Raw genomic sequence first — 18,913 nt, forward strand, 5'->3', positions numbered from 1 at the left:
TGGTCATATTTCAATTTATCATTAGTTAAGTTTTAGCCATGTACTAGTACCTAAACAGTGATACTGATACATGTAGGGCCCGGAACATGGTTGACCACTGTTGAAAACCATGATAATTCAAATGACCTCTGTTAAACAGTCCTATTTTTTATATTTAGATGACCACTGTTGGACATTCCTGTATTTTATGTGAGGTTGGCAATCCATACGCAAACATTTTAAGATACAGTGTTCAACTAACATGTTAGTATGTACAGTAACAGTTAACCAATAGGCTTTGAACATTAATATAAGACTGACTGAATCAATCCTACATTTCCCTCAAGAATAATTATTTATATCTGATTCACAGGTCAATTTGTTCCCTCACTGTTAACTGCAGTATCGACAAATAAACCCTTTCACATTAATTCATATGTACATGTAATTCAAACATTTTATGGTAGAGAGAGTTGCAAGTTTTAAAGTTAAAGTTGCACATTCCTTCTGTTATTATACACCTTAGCGTTATACATTGTACATCTCTTTTCTGTCTTGCTTTTTGCATGCTTGTCATAGTTTATAAATGAAATCAGAATTTTTAAAATGAATTTATTTGCATATATTATCTTTATCCTATACTGTCAGCGTTTGACAGACTTGTTCTTGGGTTTCTTTTAGGGGTATGTACACTGAGATACTTCCTTCTGGAGTCATATCTTGGACCCTTCCTCCTCTGAATGTTATGGCGGTGTGGCTGTTTCACTTCAGTATTTGAATCAGTATTTGATTGTACTTCAGTTTCTGTTTCAATTGAACTTTCAGATTCTAAATCAGAAATGTCCATATCCCATTCATTGGTGTTGTTAGAAGAAACATCATCTAGTCCATTTGTTTTTTCTTGAAATTTATCACCAGACTTTTCAAATTGTCCAACACCCTCAATCGTATTGATCTTTTTAACATCATTTTGCTGGCCAAAGTCTTCTACGATGTCCTTTCCACTTTCACTGAAGGAATTTTGAACGCTATATCGATTGCTATCTGAAATCGGAGATACATCGTCGATAATATCGGGCTGATCTTGATAATTTATACTTTTTGTAAAGTCATCTCTTATACCAAAGATTTCATTTTCAACTGGTGTTTTTCTAATTTCCTTTTCATCATTAGATTCTTTCCTCTCGTATTTAAGCAAACGATTTTGTTTAACAGGTTCGTGAATTTTAGTGGTGATCAAATCATTTTCATCGTCATCTTTTTCGTCATATGTTTCGATGCAGTGTAAATCTTGTGTGTGGTCAATATAAATTTGGGAGACTGTATTTTCACTGTGTCTTGCTGAATGTGCTTCGTTTGTGTCGTCGCTGCTCTTACGGGAATGTCTTGGCAACTGTTTTGACAGTGGAGCAATCTTTATGTCCGTGTTTCTACTGACCGTCAATTCTGGTGATTTCCTATCTTCCTTAAGCTTGAATGAAGTTCTTTTATGTTTATCTTCAAACATTTGATAAATACTTGTAGTTTCGTACTGATTTTCGTGGCTTATATTATCATCTAAGACATTTGCAAAATTTTTATCATATTTCTTGATGCAAATGTATTTGTGCCCCTGATCTTCTGTCGGGGTTTCTTGGGATTTCGTGTAGAAAACTGTGGAGGTTGGAAGCTCTGGGAATTTAAATCATTAAAAAACATTAAAAACATGAATTCATTAATTAAAAGTCAATAAGATATTTTAAAATGACTAAATACTGATGTGTCCTATGAAACTTACAACCTTATTATTGATAGTTTTAATTCATAAAAGAAATAAAATACAGGTTGATTAACAAATCCATTTTTCACTATTATCGATATCTAGCTGTTTAATTCATACATTAACGTTTGGTATATTTATGAGGAATGTTTTCGAAAGAGGAACATTGTATCTATCCAAGATGAAGAGACATCTTTCAATTCAAGATATCCCTTGATATAGCTAGAAGACATCCCCCCAATTATTAGTTTACAAATCGGCATACCATAGAATAGCAATTAATGTATTTCATAAAAGACGAACAATTCACAAAATAAACTGCGTAATATTGATTCTGGTAAAATTAAAATTAAGATCAAACTGACCTCTAAATAATTGCTTTCTCTGATTCTGAATGCCTCCAACAGAACCATGCAACAGAATTTCCTCGGCATCGAATGACGCAGATAAATCTTGATAAGCAACTTCTCGATGCAACTAAAAAATATATACATGTATAAAATTTTATATTTTTTTCACGGGAGGATATTCGGTCTGTCTGTTTGCCTGTATTTCTGTCCGTAACATTTTCGTTCCCGCGCGATATCTTGAAAAGCTTTTGCAATAAAATTTTACACAGCAACTCTATGGCTTATGAAAGAAGCCTTTTGATTTTGAGGTCAAAGGTCAATTTAAGATCATCATTTCATACATTCTGTCTGTTTAACACTTTCGTTTCGCGTGACATCTCGAAAAGCTTCTGAGCTTTTAAATTTCCAGCTAAATTTTATACCATAACTTCTAATGGCTATAAGGGAAGACCCCTATTTATTTTGACGTCAAAAGGTCACAGGTCAAGGTAATAAATTCATACTTTCTGTATTTTTGTAAAAATTCTATTTCCTAATGAAGTTTTATACCATTACTCCCTATGGCCCCGCATGCCCTTCGTAAAATGTCCTTTTCACCTTCGACCCCGCGCATGCTCTTTTTTCCTAAAGCGGGGACACCGATTCTCTGAATTAGCTTGTAAATAATACTATATTTTGATTCAAAAACAAAACAAAGCTTGGCTTTAAAATATTCAAAGCTAGAGATATGGAGTTGTAGCGTAACGTAATACTGAGCTGTCTGGAGCTTAGTCCCAACTCTATAGGTTATAGAATTTGCAAAAAGATGACTTTAAAGGAGGTTATTGAAACCTTTGTGACATCAATTTACAATGAAGCGCATTGAAGTGGTAAAAATTTCCGTGCGAATGGAAGGTTTTGAGCTATCTTTAGAACGTTTATTGTCATCTTATGACACGCCCATTTCTTTAGAAATGGATAAAACTGTCAATTTGTTTATTCGAATACCTGTAGAACAGGTATTCCATAAATATAATAGCCAATGAAATTGTCGGTCTAAATAAACACCGAGTAAACACGTGTTCGACCGAAACATGTGTTGTGGTAACTTCAATAGACATGATAAGTTCAAAAATATGTACAATGTACATATGTATGCGTTGCAATTTGAGTTTTACAGAAGCAGGGAGTCTCTAACTCTCTCTTCTAAATTTTAAAGCTCCATTTTACAGTGTAACTCATATTGCTTGTCGCGAAGATTGGGGTGTCCTAAAACATTACGACGAATATTTTTTTCTCGTTTCTAAAAATATGGGCGTGTCATTATGTTGTAACTGACGTTCAAAACATGACTCAGAACGTTTCGTCCACACGGAACATTTTACCACTTCAATGCGCTTCATTGTATCGTATTCTTGCCGCGGTTTAAAAACTGAGGCCTGTTCAGCAGAGCGAACGTTCGCGAGCGCTCACCAAATTTCCTTATACATGTATCTCCAATAGTAATTTTTTTTGCGAGCGTTCGCTCTGCTGAACAGGCCTCCGGTTATCTCACTCAGAGCCAACTTGATCTTCGTATCCAATCAGATTGGAGACAAAGGCCACATACATGTGGTGTTGGGATATTACTTGATAGATAAGGGACAAGCTGAATCGTTATGCAGTTTAGTTATTAGTAGCCCGTTGCCCATCTTCGCTAGCCAAGGGTTTCCGATCCGAAATCTACTCTTGTATAGATTTCGGATCGGAAACCCTTGGCTAGCGAAGATGCCCGTTGCCGTGTATTGTCAGTAAAACAATCAGATATCAAAAAAAATTGCAGACTCTATATCGTCTTTCATTTTGATTTCACTAGGAATTGTCAATTCGATAACAATTCGATATAAGAATGAAAGTAACTTAATGTACTGTTAACTAAATGCTGAGCTGAAGGCTTCAGTAATTTTCCTTCTCACATAGCACTGTCTGAATAAAGATATGGCAGACTTTATAGTCATTTTGACTTCACCGGGAACTTTTAAAAATATATATATGTAATCTTTTATACATCATTTTTGTCCCTGCTTTCGCGAAAGCGAGGGGACATTAAATCATATTCGTCTGTCCGTCCGTCACAAAAACTTGAACCTTGCCGCTAAATTTTGGTTTAGTGGAGCTTTGACTTTCATATTTCAGATGTGAATTCCTTGTAATAAGACTTTTCTTTGAGTACAACCAAATTTGAACTTTTGACCTTGATCTTGGAGTTTGACCCACTTTTACACAAAAACTCCATAAATTTTTACTTTGGCCATAACTTTTTAAACGGTAGATACTAGGACTTTCATATTTCACAAATATTTATTCTTTGTGGCAATTAAGACCTTTTACTGGATACCGACAACTGTGACCTGGGCCTTGGAAATTTCCGTACTTATGAAAAAAACTTTAGCCTTATCCATATTTTTTGAACGGTAAGGGCTAGGGCTTTTATATTTCACATATGTAATCCTTGTGACAAGACCTTTCACTGGATATCAACAACTTTGACCTACATTTAAAAAAAACAAACCTTGACCTTAACTTTTGAACGGTTGCGGCTAGGGCTTTCACACTTCACATATGTAATACTTCTGACTAGACCTTTCTTAAGATCTTAGAGTTTGACCTACTTTTCAAAAACTTATCCTTGGCCAGAACTTTTGACCAGGTGGTGCTATGGCTTTCATATTCCCCAATCGTATTTCTTGTGAGAAGACCTTTACTTTGGGTACCAATATATTTGATTTGCATTAAGCAAAGTTTAATCTTTACTATGTTGTCATCAGTGTTTCATCTTGTTCCTTATAACTTTTGACTGAGAAGAGATAGGACTCTCATATTTGACATGTGCATTACCTGTGACAAAATACATGTATTTCTGAGCATGCTATGATTTATAACCCTTTGACCCTTTGACCTTCACGATTGACCTTAATTGTAAAAAAAAAAACAACTTCAGTGATAATTTCTAGATGACATATAATAGGGCGTTCATATTTGACACAATATGACATAAAAAATGACACATCATCCAGAAAGACACCGAAAGCAGGGGGCCACAATTGTACAATTTTTTTCTGATCTGATAAATAAAGAGCAGTCAGTATAAAATAAGATTTATATTTCTTCCTGAACAATTTACCAGGCAGATCACTTGCAGAACATCTATATAAAACTTTAACCTTAGTTCAAGAGGAAAAAAGGTGGAAATCCATGCCACTATTGACTAATTGGTAAGATCTTTATAAGGTAGATATGAACTCCTACCTTGATGACTGCGGTTTGTATTGCCCAAATAGGAAGACATATAACACAGCAGAGGATGTTCTCCAGGGTCCTTAGATTCTCAGGTTCATCACCATTTGTAATCAAAAGTTTGGCACCAACTGACTCACACTTTGTCGATGTAACTTTTCTGCACCATCGCTCAACTGACCCATTAAAGGATATCTTGTAAGAAATTTTAGAAGTCATACATTAGGCAAGTCATAAAATCCTGTTTCATTTTATAAGGTCTATTAGCAAATACTAGTAACCGTTTTCATTCTAACAGCTAGGTCTACAAATACAAGGAACCATGCTCCTTGCTGATGAGAAAATAAATGGTTTCATCTGAGAATATAGTGACATTGAATATATTTACGTATACCTCAATGCAAAATTTTCCTTGTTGCTCCATGATTTTTGAACACCTCATTATATGGGCATTCAGCTGCTCACCAAGAACGCCACCAGTGGGCTCGAGCATCAGCAAACACGGGGCTTCATGTGGAAAGAGAATTAGGGGTTAAAAAATGTCCAAAAAAGTGAATTTTTCAGTTTCAATATTTCTTACTTCCAGACATTTCTCTTCCACCCCGCCCGGTTCCAAATTACAAATAAGTACATCTATTGAAAAATAATGTATTGCAAAAAAAGGTTCAAGCTATAAAAGACTGTTACAGTTGGCTATGATCAGTGGGTGGTTACTGGTTTGGGATCAGTGTCCTAACTCCGTGTCTATACTAAAACTGTTTAAAAACTATTTTAAAAGAAATTGGACAAAAAAAAAATATGAGGGTCGTTCAGTAAGTAATACAACATACAATTTATCATAATAAATATAGAAGCACTGATATTTTCTCTCAAAGACGTTAGATATGCATGCGTTAAGTTAACAGGGTTTTTGGAGGAATCAAAAGCTTGTGTTTTAATTTGGATCGCTTGCATTACCAAAGTTACCCTCGTTTTGGGCTCTGTAGCAACCTCTAATGATAAAACGCCGCTTAATGATACAAATAGCATTAAGCGTTGCAATTGCAACTCTTAATGCCATAAATTATTGCATTAATAGCTACATCATCAACCGCTAATGCTAAATCGCCGCTTAATGACAGAATTATATCATTAAGCGTCACAAATGCAGTGCAACACCGACGCTTAATGAAACAAGCAAATATCGACATATTCGACGCTTAATGATACACACTAGTGTATTATTAAGCGTTGCAGTTGTGACCCTTAATGATATAAAATTTAGAAATCGCTTGTTTTATCTAAGAGAAACACACATCCATCTTTCCTGAACAATGAGATATCACTTGTCAAAATATTTATATGTGCCCTTGTGCTATATAAATGGTAATTATTGAAGTTTTATTGTGTTTTCTATCTAGTCAAGGGAACGTCGTTAAGCCCCGGATGTTTAAGAGACAGATAGTCAGATAGCTAGAAGAAAGAGATACAAACAAAGGGATGAATAAAATGATATTCAAATCCTTTTAAAAGAACCATTTTTTTTACTGAAAATACAGAAGCAAACAAGCAATTAAATTCCTTTTAATTTGATACAATGATTTTAATACTCAACCTAAAATATATAGAATATGTCTAAATATTCCAAACTTTGTATTTTAGATTTGATACAGCTTAACACATGTCACTGTTAACATTTCAGATATACGTATCGAGAAATGAATTTATAATTTTCACTATAATTGTATTTTTAATCTGCTTCGTTTCTCCAAATTTCGATAAAGAGAGACATCAATATTGACAATTTATGTTTAAGTACAGTGTATATTAAACACAAAGAATACAAATGAATGCAATACATTGAATAATATATTATTTTGAGAAAAGGTTTATTCATCCTTTATTTGTTATCAGTTTCACTTGAATACATTACTGTGGCATGATTATTTTAGAATCAATTTTGAAAACTAAAAATACATGCATAAAATTATCAAATTATGAAAAACATGTCAAATGAAGTTGATGAAGCTGATATTTTTAAAATCCTAAATGACGCATACTTCATTTTGTAGTATATTTGCCTGTCTGTCTGTCCGTCTGTCTGTAAACAATTTTTCAAAATGCTACTCCCCCTGCAGTTTTGCTCTGATTTCAATATAAATTGGCACACAAATAGACTACACTAAGATACTTAATTTCTGTATCGGTTTTTGATTTCTGCCTTAGTTACTAAAGATAAAATAATATAATAAAATGCTACTTATCCAACATTTTTGGTATGATTTCAAAATAACTTAGCTCACATGTAGACTACACTTAAAGATATCGGTTTTTGGTTTCGATCAACGGTGTTGCCGTGGTTACTAAAATAAAAATTTCTGTGAAATTCATTCAAAATGCTACTCCTCCTACAGTTTTAGTCAGATTGTAATATAATTTGGCATGCAAGTAGATTACATGGCATACACTATTATCAGTTTCGTGTTTTTGAGTTTGTTGATTGATGTTGCTATGGTAACTAAAGTTGAAAATTCTGTAAAATTTTATTGAAAGCTATTACTACAGACTTAATTAAGGACCGTCATTCTATTTATTGTTTTTATAAAGTTTTAAGCCCCAATTGCTACTTTTTTCTTCCTTTATTATAAGTAAGTACAAACGAGTAGAGCTACAGTCTCGACAGAGATATTTTTTTTCTTTCGATATATAAAACTAAGTTTACATCTGACTAATATTAAAATGAAGTAGATTTAAATGAATAGTCCTTTTTTCGGTACAAGAGAGACCCTCTCTATTAATGCATGTACTAGTATTCATTTCTTGTACCTTATTCTTTTAGAAAAATGATCCTGTTTCATTAATAAATATTTTATGTTGGTTAAGGTAGGATTCTTCTCACATTTCTTGTATTTAAAATTAATGAAATGTTCACAGAATCAACAGGACAATATTTGTGATGGTATCAGTAAGAATAAATTTGACCGTTTAATATTAGAGGCAAGGTCAGGTCAATTTCATTACCATTTTCCTGGACATTAAGGTCAGACGACACGTTTCTTAATAATATTTAGCATTCTCTTCTGATATCTACATTGTTTTCAAAATGTTTTAAAATATAGGTACACCAAAAAATGATGAGATAGGCCGTTCAGAGGATTATCCATAAGGGTTATATAAGAAATATGAACCTTTGGTATCTTGTCTAAATGGCTGCTTAGGTACCCTTATTTTTTGCGAGGAATCTTGCTAAGTACCTATTCTTCAATGACATTCTCTTAAGAAAAATTATATATTTTTGAGGAACGTGTCGTCTGACCTTAACATTAAACCAGAAATCTCTGTCAAGACTGTAGCTCTACAGGTTTGTACTTATAACAAAGGATGAGAAAAGAAACCATTACCATCAGACCAAAACTGTAGAAGGAGTAGCGTTTTAAAAGGAATCTCACAGAAATTTCTATTTTTACTAATAATGGCAACCTTGCTCATCAAAATCAAAAATTGATGCACTATTTTATGTATCTTAGTGTAGTCTAATTGTGTGCCAAGTTATATTGAAATCAGACAAAAATTATAGGACAAGTAGTATTTTAAAAAAAAAATCACAGAAAATTCTATTTTTAGTAAACATGGCAACAGTGTTCATCGAAAACAAAAACCGATGAAATAACCTATGTATCTTTGTGTAGAATATTTGTTGCCAAGTTATATTGAAATCAGACCAAAACTGTAGGAGGAGTAGCGTTTTAAAAAAAATTGTTTACAGACAGACGGGCAGCTAGACGGACAGACGCATAACTATCGCATAAGCTCTTCTAGTCTCTGACCAGTAGAGCTAGAAATAACTGTTTCCAATAATGCGTTCCCTACTTGTAGTTCAAAAGATTATTTTTTTTTTATTTTTGCACAAAAAGATACCACCATATAGGGGCTATAAGATGGTTTTACCAAATTGACATGGGTCATTTAAATAAAATGGATATATGCTAATCTGAATATCCTCTATTTTTCTTAAATTTTTAGTAATTATTAGTTATTTTTATATGCTTCCTATACATGTATTTAAATTTTTCCAATTTTCACATATACACTGACACGCAAAAGAAACGCAACACTCTACTTTAGGGGGAAATCATTATGTAAAGTAAAGAGTTTTGTATCTTAAAATTATGAATATTTTCAATTTGGTAAACATAGGTAATTTAACGGTTGAACGATTTTCATACCGTACCGGAAGTCAAGTTTGAGTCTGCTTAACAGAAATCAAAAATTGCATGTTAAACACAACATTTGGCAATATTATGGAGTTTTACGGGTTTTTTACTGTTCATCATAAGTAATGCAGCAATATTACAAAAAATAAACTCTTCTTTCGTTTCCCGTAACGATGCTAAGACTACTTGAAAATGGCTTACATGTATGTACGCATTTCCATTGCTCTAACTGGAAAATTTCAATGCAAAGGTGATGGAGAGTTGCTGATGCGAAATTTCACTATATTACGCTTAAAACAGGGTCTTACGTATCAAATGCATTACGGACAGTCCTTGTACCGGAAGTCCAAGGGTGGCTACACTGCCCTAAATTAGAGAAAATTCGACCTAATCATATGAAAAACGGGCATTTAAAAATGCCAAAGAATAATTCCTTCGCTCAGATCTCGATACTAATGAACCTATTGTAACATAGAAATTAAGCTGCAATTGTTGTTTAGGGCAGTCTTGCACGTTTTACTTGAATGGCTTGGAGGGGGGTGGGGGTGTTTTAACAGTCATATTTTACTTAGTGAAGTAAACAGATAAGCATTTAACGTTTTTTTTCAAATCTCTGATGTTTTGAAAAGTGAGTTTAGCCGTACTTTATTCGCTTTTGAATAAAGGTACAACATGATACAAAAACTAGTAGTTTTGATCGTTTACTAAGATAACACTTTTTACGGATTTTTGGCTCAAATATGTCATTTAAAAGCAAACATAGTTCTAGTATGTGTGAAAAATCTTATTTTTTGATATATTTTGAAACTTAAGTCCCTTATTATTAATTTAACTCACATTTGAAAATTTCATCTAGTCTTTGATTGCGTAAGAATTATAACTAAATTCAATGTTCTATAATAATTTTAGAGGCAGAGAAGAAGATATTTTCATACGCCACCATTACGCCAAACATATAGTCCCTGCTAGTTTTAAAACGCAGTTTACCATTTCTATTTCAAGTTGTATAATTCTAATGAGGAAAGAAAAATATGGTCTTTTAAACCTCTTACATCTAAATATATGACATATCAACAAATACACTTTGAATATTCCATCTAGTCAGAAACAAGAGAAGAGCCCTTCTTAAGTTAAATATGTTTTTGGGAAGATTTGGGATTTTTTATTCTCCATTTTGGAGGCCCTCCTCTTTACTTGAAAAATTTTGCCACAGACTTGCTTTATATGCAACTTACGTTTCTTTTTATCATCTAAATTACATGTGCTACCCCGGGTCTTAAAGTAACTATTTCCAATCAAGGTATTGTTTTTTTAACGATAAAAAAATGAAAATTAATTAAATGTCATTGCAATAAAAACTCTAGCTCGTGCTTATTTTTGCCAACTAGACAGCACACAGAAGGATTTCTGTGTTTCTTTTTTTCCTTGTATTTGTGCTACTTTTTATGTATAGAATCAGATGAGCTAGTGACCAAGTGGAATCGATTTAACGTCTAATTATGTAGCGCCAAGAATGCCATGCCTTAAATACCAAAAGTCTTAGCATATCAAAGCATTGTACTTTATGTTTGGAATAATTAGAAACAATAATGTCTTATATTATTCAAAAGTTGTTAATTCTATTCCTAACTAGAAAGATTTCAGTCTGTCTCCACTGCAATTGTCAGCAAAGAATGATCTATTTCGGTATATATGTACCATTTATACTCGCCTATTAGTCGGTTCTGCTTCATACCATAGGCCCAGGGGCCACATCGCTCACCTGAGCAATTAGTTAGGAAAAAGCACATATCAGATCAGAACTGAAAATTTACTGGGGATGGGGGGTGGGGAAGGGGGCTTGAATTTTAACCTCCCAGGGGATCATGATTTGAACAAACTAGAATCTACACTACCTGAGGATGATTCCCTATAAATATCACTAAGCATGGCTTTGAAGTACTTGAAAAGAAGATTTTAAAAGGTTTCCCTATATATTCCTATGTAAAACTTTTATCTGCCATTTGGCCCCACCCTACCCCCGGGGATCATGATTTGAACAAATTTGAATTGACACTACCTGGGGATGATTCCACAGGAGTTTCATCTTTCCTGTCTCAATGGTTCTTGAGAAGAAGATTTTTCCTATATATTCCTATGTAAAACTTTGATCGGCCATTTTGGCTCCACCTTACCCCCGGCGTCAATGATTTGAACAAACTTGAGTCTACATTACCTGAGGATGATTCTACATGAGCTTCATCTTTCTTGGCCAAGTGGTTCTTGAGATGAAGATTTTTAAACATTTTTCCTATATATTCCTATGTAAAACTTTGATCGGCCATTTTGGCCCCAACATATCCCCGGGGGTCATGATTTGAATAAACAGACAACGGACAAATTTTGATCAGAAAAGTTCACTTGAGCCTTTGGCTCAGGTGAGCTAATAAGTCTGAAATTTAGATAGTTTTTTCACTCACGGCTGATGTTAGATAGCGGACATGTCCTTAACAAATAAATACTATAGAAAACTATATAGTTTACTATAGTTTAATATAATTAACTAGAGAAGCAAAGTAAAAACTTTGGAACTTTGATTTGCGAAAGTGAAAACTTAGGAACGTCCTTAACCTCTGTCAAAATGTACGATTATCTCCCAATCTGGCCGTAGTTGCATGAGACGAGTATATTTTGTAGCTCAGTAAAGTATTAACCAATGCAATTAAAGCATAGTCGGACCTTTCATGCGACCTTTCAATACCCATTCGCAGTGAACGAAATACTTCTGATGAATACTAGTATTAATAGAGAGGGTCTCTCTTGTACCGAAAAAAGAACTATATTCATTTAAATCTATTTCATTTTAATATTAGTCAGATGTAAACTTAATCTTATATATCGAAAGAAAAAAATATACTACAAATGAAATATTTAGAATTAAAAAAAACCCAGCCTCTTCAACCTCAGTCAATATGTATATTGTAATTTGATAAATAATAGAATTCAAAATTGATTCTAAAACAATCATGCAACGGTGATGTATTCAAGTAACACGGCCCATTATTAAAGCATAAATGAACCTTTTTCTCAACACAATATATATTATTCTATGTATTACATGTACTTGTATTCTTTGCTATATATTCTTAAACATAAGTTGTCAATATTTATGTCTCTCTTTTTCGGAATTTGGAGAAACGAGGCAATAGTGAAAATCTCGATACGTATATCTGAAACGTTAACAGTGATATGTGTTAAGGTAAGTCACTCGTCAAATTTGTTAAATGAGGGATTTTTTGGGAAGTATATTTTGTATAAGTACTCATATAGTATGACTCAAAATCGCAGAGAAAATAGGGGGTCGGTGTGCATCTTACTGATCTATGATACAATTAAGTTGACCTTTTTGCACTAAAAAAATAACATATTTGGGGTATTAAAAAACTAAACAGGCAATAAAATATTTTCTTATATCAAGCTTTTTAGGAGTTAAGTGCTGATCAGTCACAAGTATCGAGTAGTTTCAAATAATGAAAGAAAAAGTTCGGGTCAGTGATGCTAATTTTGAAATATTGGTCAAAATATGTGATTTTCCGGCAAAAAATTGTGTAAATTTTATCTTGACTTCTTTAATATATCTTCATTTTTAGAGATAGTTTGTTGAGGGAAAGTTTAAAACTGAGTAAAAGTATGTGAGGCTAAAGTTTCAAGACATTTAATTTAATAAATGTGCAGATTTGTAGAAATTTATGCTGAATATCCTTCCACCACAAGAAATAGTCCCTCATAAATCTTGCTTCTTTGTAGATTTTTAAGCAGTTTTTTCGATGAATGTTTAAAAATTTACATTGTTGAATATAAATATTTGATAAAAATTGAATTTTAATAAATGTTTTTTAAGTAAGAGGTTTTGCGTGAACTTTTCTAAAAAGCTGACGAGTGACTTACTTTAAGCTGTATCAAATCTAAAACATATATATATATATATTTCACGTTGACTATTCAAATCATTATATAAATTTAAAAGGAATTTAATTGCTTGTTTGCCTCTGTATTTTCAGTTTAAAAAATGGTTCTTTTAAAGGATTTGAATATCATTTTATTTATCCCTTTGTTTGTATCTCTTTCTTCCAGCTATCTCTTAAAAATACGGGGCTTAAAGACGTTCCCATGACTAGATAGAAAACACAGTAAAACTTCAATAACTAGGGCTAATTGTAACGGGGACCGTTACAGATGTTCCCCAAACGCTCCCTAACTTCCTTTTGGTGCCATATTCCCTTAAGCTCTATTAAATAAGACACACCTTATGCAATTAAAACTTAAACAACGTTTTTCCAGAAGAATACAAAATATATCTAAATTTTAGCATTGCACGCGTGCTCATGTAAATGCATGTGCGTAATGACCATATCATCTTGTCTACATTATCTATATATTTTGATATACTTAATTTCAAAGCATTTAATCCAAAAGTATTAAAAATACACTCATTTAGGCGTGTTTTTAATTTTACTCATTTTACGTGCACGCACGTGCAAGCATGTGCATGATGACCATACCTTCATGTAGGAGTCCATTATGTCCATCTATATTCTAAATACCATCTTGTTTGGTTGAAAACCAAGGGAGTTTTAACCATTTAAAGTTTAAGTCAATCAGATTGAAGCACACGTGCATGCGCGTGATTTAATGTTAATTGTTATTTATCATATTGTAGGACATCCGAAAATATGCCTGTGTTTTAAATTTCGTAGCTTTTCTTAAAAAAACAGAAAAGATATTGCGATTTTTGTTTCAGCCAATTAGAGCGGAGCACACGTGCATGCATGTGCATGACGACCATATCATCTTGTAGGAGTTCATTATGTCTGTCTATGTTCTAAATCCCATCCTGTTTGGTTGGAAAACAAGGAAGTTATAGCCATTTTAAGTTTAAGCCAATCAGATTGCAGCGCACGTGCATGCGCATGTTTTCACGACAATTGTTATATATCATATTGTAGAACATCCTAATGCATGACTATGTTTAAAATTTCAAAGCATTTCTTCAAAAATTAAAAAAAAAGATTTTGCGATTTTTGTTTCAGCCAATCACAGCAAAGCTCACGTGCGTGTGCACGCACGTGCATGCATGTGCATGACGACCATACTTCCTTGTAGGAGTCCATTATGTGTGTATATGTTCTAAATCCCGTACTGTTTGGTTGAAAAACAAGGGAGTTTTAGCCATTTAAAGTTTAAGCCAATCAGATTGCAGCGCACGTGCATGTGCGTGTTTACATGACAATTGTTATATATCATATTGTAGGACATACGTAAGTATACATATATTTTAAATTTCATAGCATTTCGTCAAAAAACAGAAAAGATATTGAGATTTTTGTTTCAGCCAATCAGAGCGAAGCGCTCGTGCATGCGCGTGAGTTCGTGCTAATTTGACAGTGTCACATTATCTACAGTATTAATATATCTTTATATAATGAGTTTGAAATCATTTCATCAAAAAATGTAAAAGTAATAGCTATATTAAGTATATAAGTCAGTTCACTCATTTCACGCGCACGCACGTGCATGCGTATGCGCGCAAAATAACCTTCGTTCCGCACACCTACACTACACACCTATTAAGCCTAAAAAGGTTTTAGCTCAGTTGGGTGAACAGTTTCTGAGAACACTCGCGGACAAAAAAGTCCGGAGAAGAAATAAGAAGAAAAAAGAACTAGTGCTAATTGTAACGGGGACCGTTACAGATGTTCCCCAAACGCTCCCCAACTCCCTTTTGGTGCCATATCCCCTGTAAGCTTCATTAAATAAGACAAACTCTATGCATTTGAGGCTTTAACAACGTTTACCCAGAAGTGTACGAAGTTCATTCAAATTTTAGCATTGCACGCGTGCGCGTGTGAATGCATGTGCGTAATGACCATATCATATTGTCTACAGAATCTATATATTTAAATATACTAAATATTAAAGTATACAATCCAAAAGTATTTAAAAATATGCTCATTCAAGTGTATTTTTTATTTTACTCATTTCACGTGCACGCACGTGCATACATGAGCATGGTGACCATACCTTCTTGTTGAAGTCCATTACTTCTATCTATATTTTAAATCCCACCCCGTTTGGTTGAAAACCAAGGGAGTTATAGCTGTTTAAAGTTTCAGCCAATCAGATTGCAGCACATGTACACGCACGTGTATGCATGTGCATGGTGACCATACCTTCTTGTAGAGGTCCATTATATCTATCTATGTTCCATATCCCATCCTGTTTGGTTGAAAATCAAGGGAGTTATAGCTATTTAAAGTTTAAGCCAATCAGATTGCAGCGCACGTGCATGCACGTGTTTTCATGATAATTGCTATATATCATGTTGTAAGATATCCTAATGTATGGCTATGTTCAAAATTTCAAGGGATTTCGTCAAAAAACAAGAAAGATATAGAGAGTTTAGTTTCAGCCAATCATAGCGAAGTGCATATGCATGCGTGTGAGATCTTGCGATTTTGACCATGTCATATTGTCTATGCTACTAATATATCCTTATATTATGAGTTTCAAAGCATTTCATCAAAAATGTAAAAAGTTACGCCTATATCAATTAAATCGGTCATTTCACATGTTGCACGTGCACGCTCTTGCAAGCACGTGCGCGCAAAATGACCTTCGTTCCGCAAATCTACATAACATGCCTACTAACCCTAAAAAGGTTTTACCTAAGTCGGATGTGTAATTTACAAGATAACTCCCGGACAAATAAGTACCCAGGAAGAAGAAAAATAATAATAACTAGAAACGATCTCGTTGCGAGCAACGAGTAGGTCTTCCGTTCGATTCCGAAAAATAACCCATAAAATCGAGCTGAAAATGGATTAAACATATTTTTGACACACTGGTAATTGAAACGGGTCACTAGCGTGAAAATCCAATACGCTTATCGATTACGCTATTTGAACAACTACTCTTACTTCACTTGTATGTACATATAATTCTGCAACAGTTAACCTGTCTTGGAATTATGAAAGAAGGGTCACTATTCATAATTTCGCGCCAAACGCAACGAGTAAATCTTAGCGAATTTCTCTTGGAATGTTCATGGTCCTTCGGATGAGACGGTATAGACCGAGGCCCCGTGTCACAGCAGGTGTGGCAGGATAAAGATCCCTCCCTGTTCAATGGCCTTGAGTGCCGAGCATAGGCCCAAATTTGCAGCCCTTCACCGGCAATGGTGCCGTCTCCATATCAGTGAAATATTCTGGAGAGGGACGTTATTTGTATACAATCAATCAATCAATCGTATATAGGCAAATAATACTAAAGCAGTGAAACAGCTATGAATGGTTAATTTTTCAATTTTCAATCACGAAAGTTGACTATTCCGATTACTTACACTTTCATGAAAAAGGTGGTATGTTTCATCGAAAAAAAATGCCTCGATCGCCCTACGAGGGTCAAGAAATAAGATTCCATTATGTTCAATAACTTACATTGAGAAAATAAAATGTTTATATAGGTCAATTAAACGGTCTTTGAAAAATTGTTATCTTTAAAAATAAAATATTTTCTAATTGTAACAGTTGTCCTTTCTATTGATTTAATATGACACAAGTGTGCATTAGAAAACAGTGGTCACGTTTTTTACTTACTACATTCTTGAAAAACTATTAATTATAACTATGATTTAAGCTATGTGTTACCGTGATGCAAAACAAAAGATATAGATATTGTACTTCATTTGCACATTAATTCTTTTCTATTTCTACTTTGAGAAACAACCAAAACCAATAAAAGAAGACTTTGTAAGTAGACCTTGGATAATAAATGTAGTTTGACACCGAATTGCAACGAACCTACGACGTGACGATCCAAGTATCCCTACACATATCATTGCTCCTTATGTTACTTTCGTTCAAACAAACGCTCGGCTGCCTCTGTAAACCCCTATTGCGAAATGTCGGAATTGACAGAGACCGCCGCCATTAAGATCACGCTTCAGACTTTTGAATGTTAATATCTCGAATTCGAATTCATCAATTTACAAACAAATGATATACTCAGCCTAATGAGAAATGTATCTATCAACCATACAAATATGATTTAAAAATATTTAAAAACAAAAAAGTTAAAAAATTTGACTTTTTTTCTTTGCATGCCGTTACGACAGGAAGTAGAGACGACGTACAAAAGATCGCGTCTTGGATAGTACTTATCACGATCTATAATCCCTGAAAGTTTCACAGTGATATCTTTTACCGTTCTTTAGATTATCCGCGAACAAAATGTCAATTTAAAATCAGAAAATTGTCCGTAACTTGGCACCAGAAAGAAATTTCCAAAAAATCTCCAGGATATAATAATTGCAGATAGCAACACATTGTTCCTGCAAATCTTATAAAAATCCATGCAGTAGTCTTCGAGAAATCACGTGCACAAAATTTGATGGTCAGAAAAATAATAATTATAACGAACTCAGGCGAGCTTCAACGCCTTTTGCGCTGGAAAGATATAGACTCAAAAAAGCAATTTAGCAGTCCTTCCTCTACCTTCACTGAAAATCTCAAGTCAATATCTTCATTCGTTTTTTAGTGATTGCCCGGACAATCTGACGCTCTAAAAATCAGTAAATCGCCCATATCTCACGACCGGAAGTGACGACGTACATATAAAAAATTTCCAATAAGGTTCAGATCAATATCTATCAGATCTGAAAGTTTCGTGAAAATCGAGAGAGCCGTTTCTGAGAACTCGCGTGCACAAAAATCGGTAAGAAAAAAAAAGAATAATAATAACTAGATACGATCTCGTTGCGAGCAACGAGAGGTCTTCCGTCCGATTCCATTAAAAAAACGTAAAATCGAGATGAAAAAGTAAAAAAAATTATTGCACTCGAGGGGGATTGAATCCAAGTCGCCAGCATGAAAATCGAACGCACTAAATATTACGCTATTGGGACCTCTGCTCTAAATCTTCTTGTATATACCTCTGTATAACAGTGCTTTTGTTTTAGAATTATAAAAGGCTAGTCACCATTCATAATTTCTTGCATTAACTCCACGAGTTAATCTTGGCGCCTTTTCTTTGGGATGTTCTATTTAATACGTGTGAAAGCTTCAATGAAATAAAAAACCGTTCATGTAGCCTAAAATTCGACGATTACAAAGTATATTTAACACATTTTACAAATTCCATATAGTATTTATGCAAGTAACACTTTTTCTACTTTGAGAACCAGCTAAAACCAATTATAGAAGACGTTTAAGAAGAACGTAGTTTGACACAGAATTGCAACGTAACTATGACGTGAAAATCCAAGTATTCCTTTTCTTTCATTTGTCCCTATGTAATTTTCGTTCAAGCAAACGTTCGGCTGCCTCCGTAAACCGCTATTG

The 18,913-nt window shown here is 33.8% G+C and overlaps 1 protein-coding gene across 1 annotated transcript in view; it reads right to left on the reverse strand.

Annotated features, from left to right (window-relative positions):
- Positions 1 to 610: 610 nt before the first annotated feature.
- LOC134258508 (uncharacterized) overlaps positions 611 to 18,913 on the reverse strand; it is a 23,125-nt gene continuing 4,822 nt past the window's right edge. Inside the window, exons 3-6 of the mRNA XM_062741073.1 lie at positions 5,738 to 5,850; positions 5,356 to 5,538; positions 2,104 to 2,215; positions 611 to 1,650 (exon numbers count right to left, since the gene is read on the reverse strand). Coding sequence (XP_062597057.1) covers positions 611 to 1,650; positions 2,104 to 2,215; positions 5,356 to 5,538; positions 5,738 to 5,850 — 1,448 coding nt within the window. The remainder of the gene's footprint in view (positions 1,651 to 2,103; positions 2,216 to 5,355; positions 5,539 to 5,737; positions 5,851 to 18,913) is intronic.

The sequence above is a fragment of the Saccostrea cucullata genome, unplaced genomic scaffold (genome assembly GCF_032062105.1).
Source record: "Saccostrea cucullata isolate Sc308-1 unplaced genomic scaffold, CSIRO_AGI_Scuc_v1 ctg1589, whole genome shotgun sequence".
Lineage (NCBI taxonomy): Eukaryota > Metazoa > Mollusca > Bivalvia > Ostreida > Ostreidae > Saccostrea > Saccostrea cuccullata.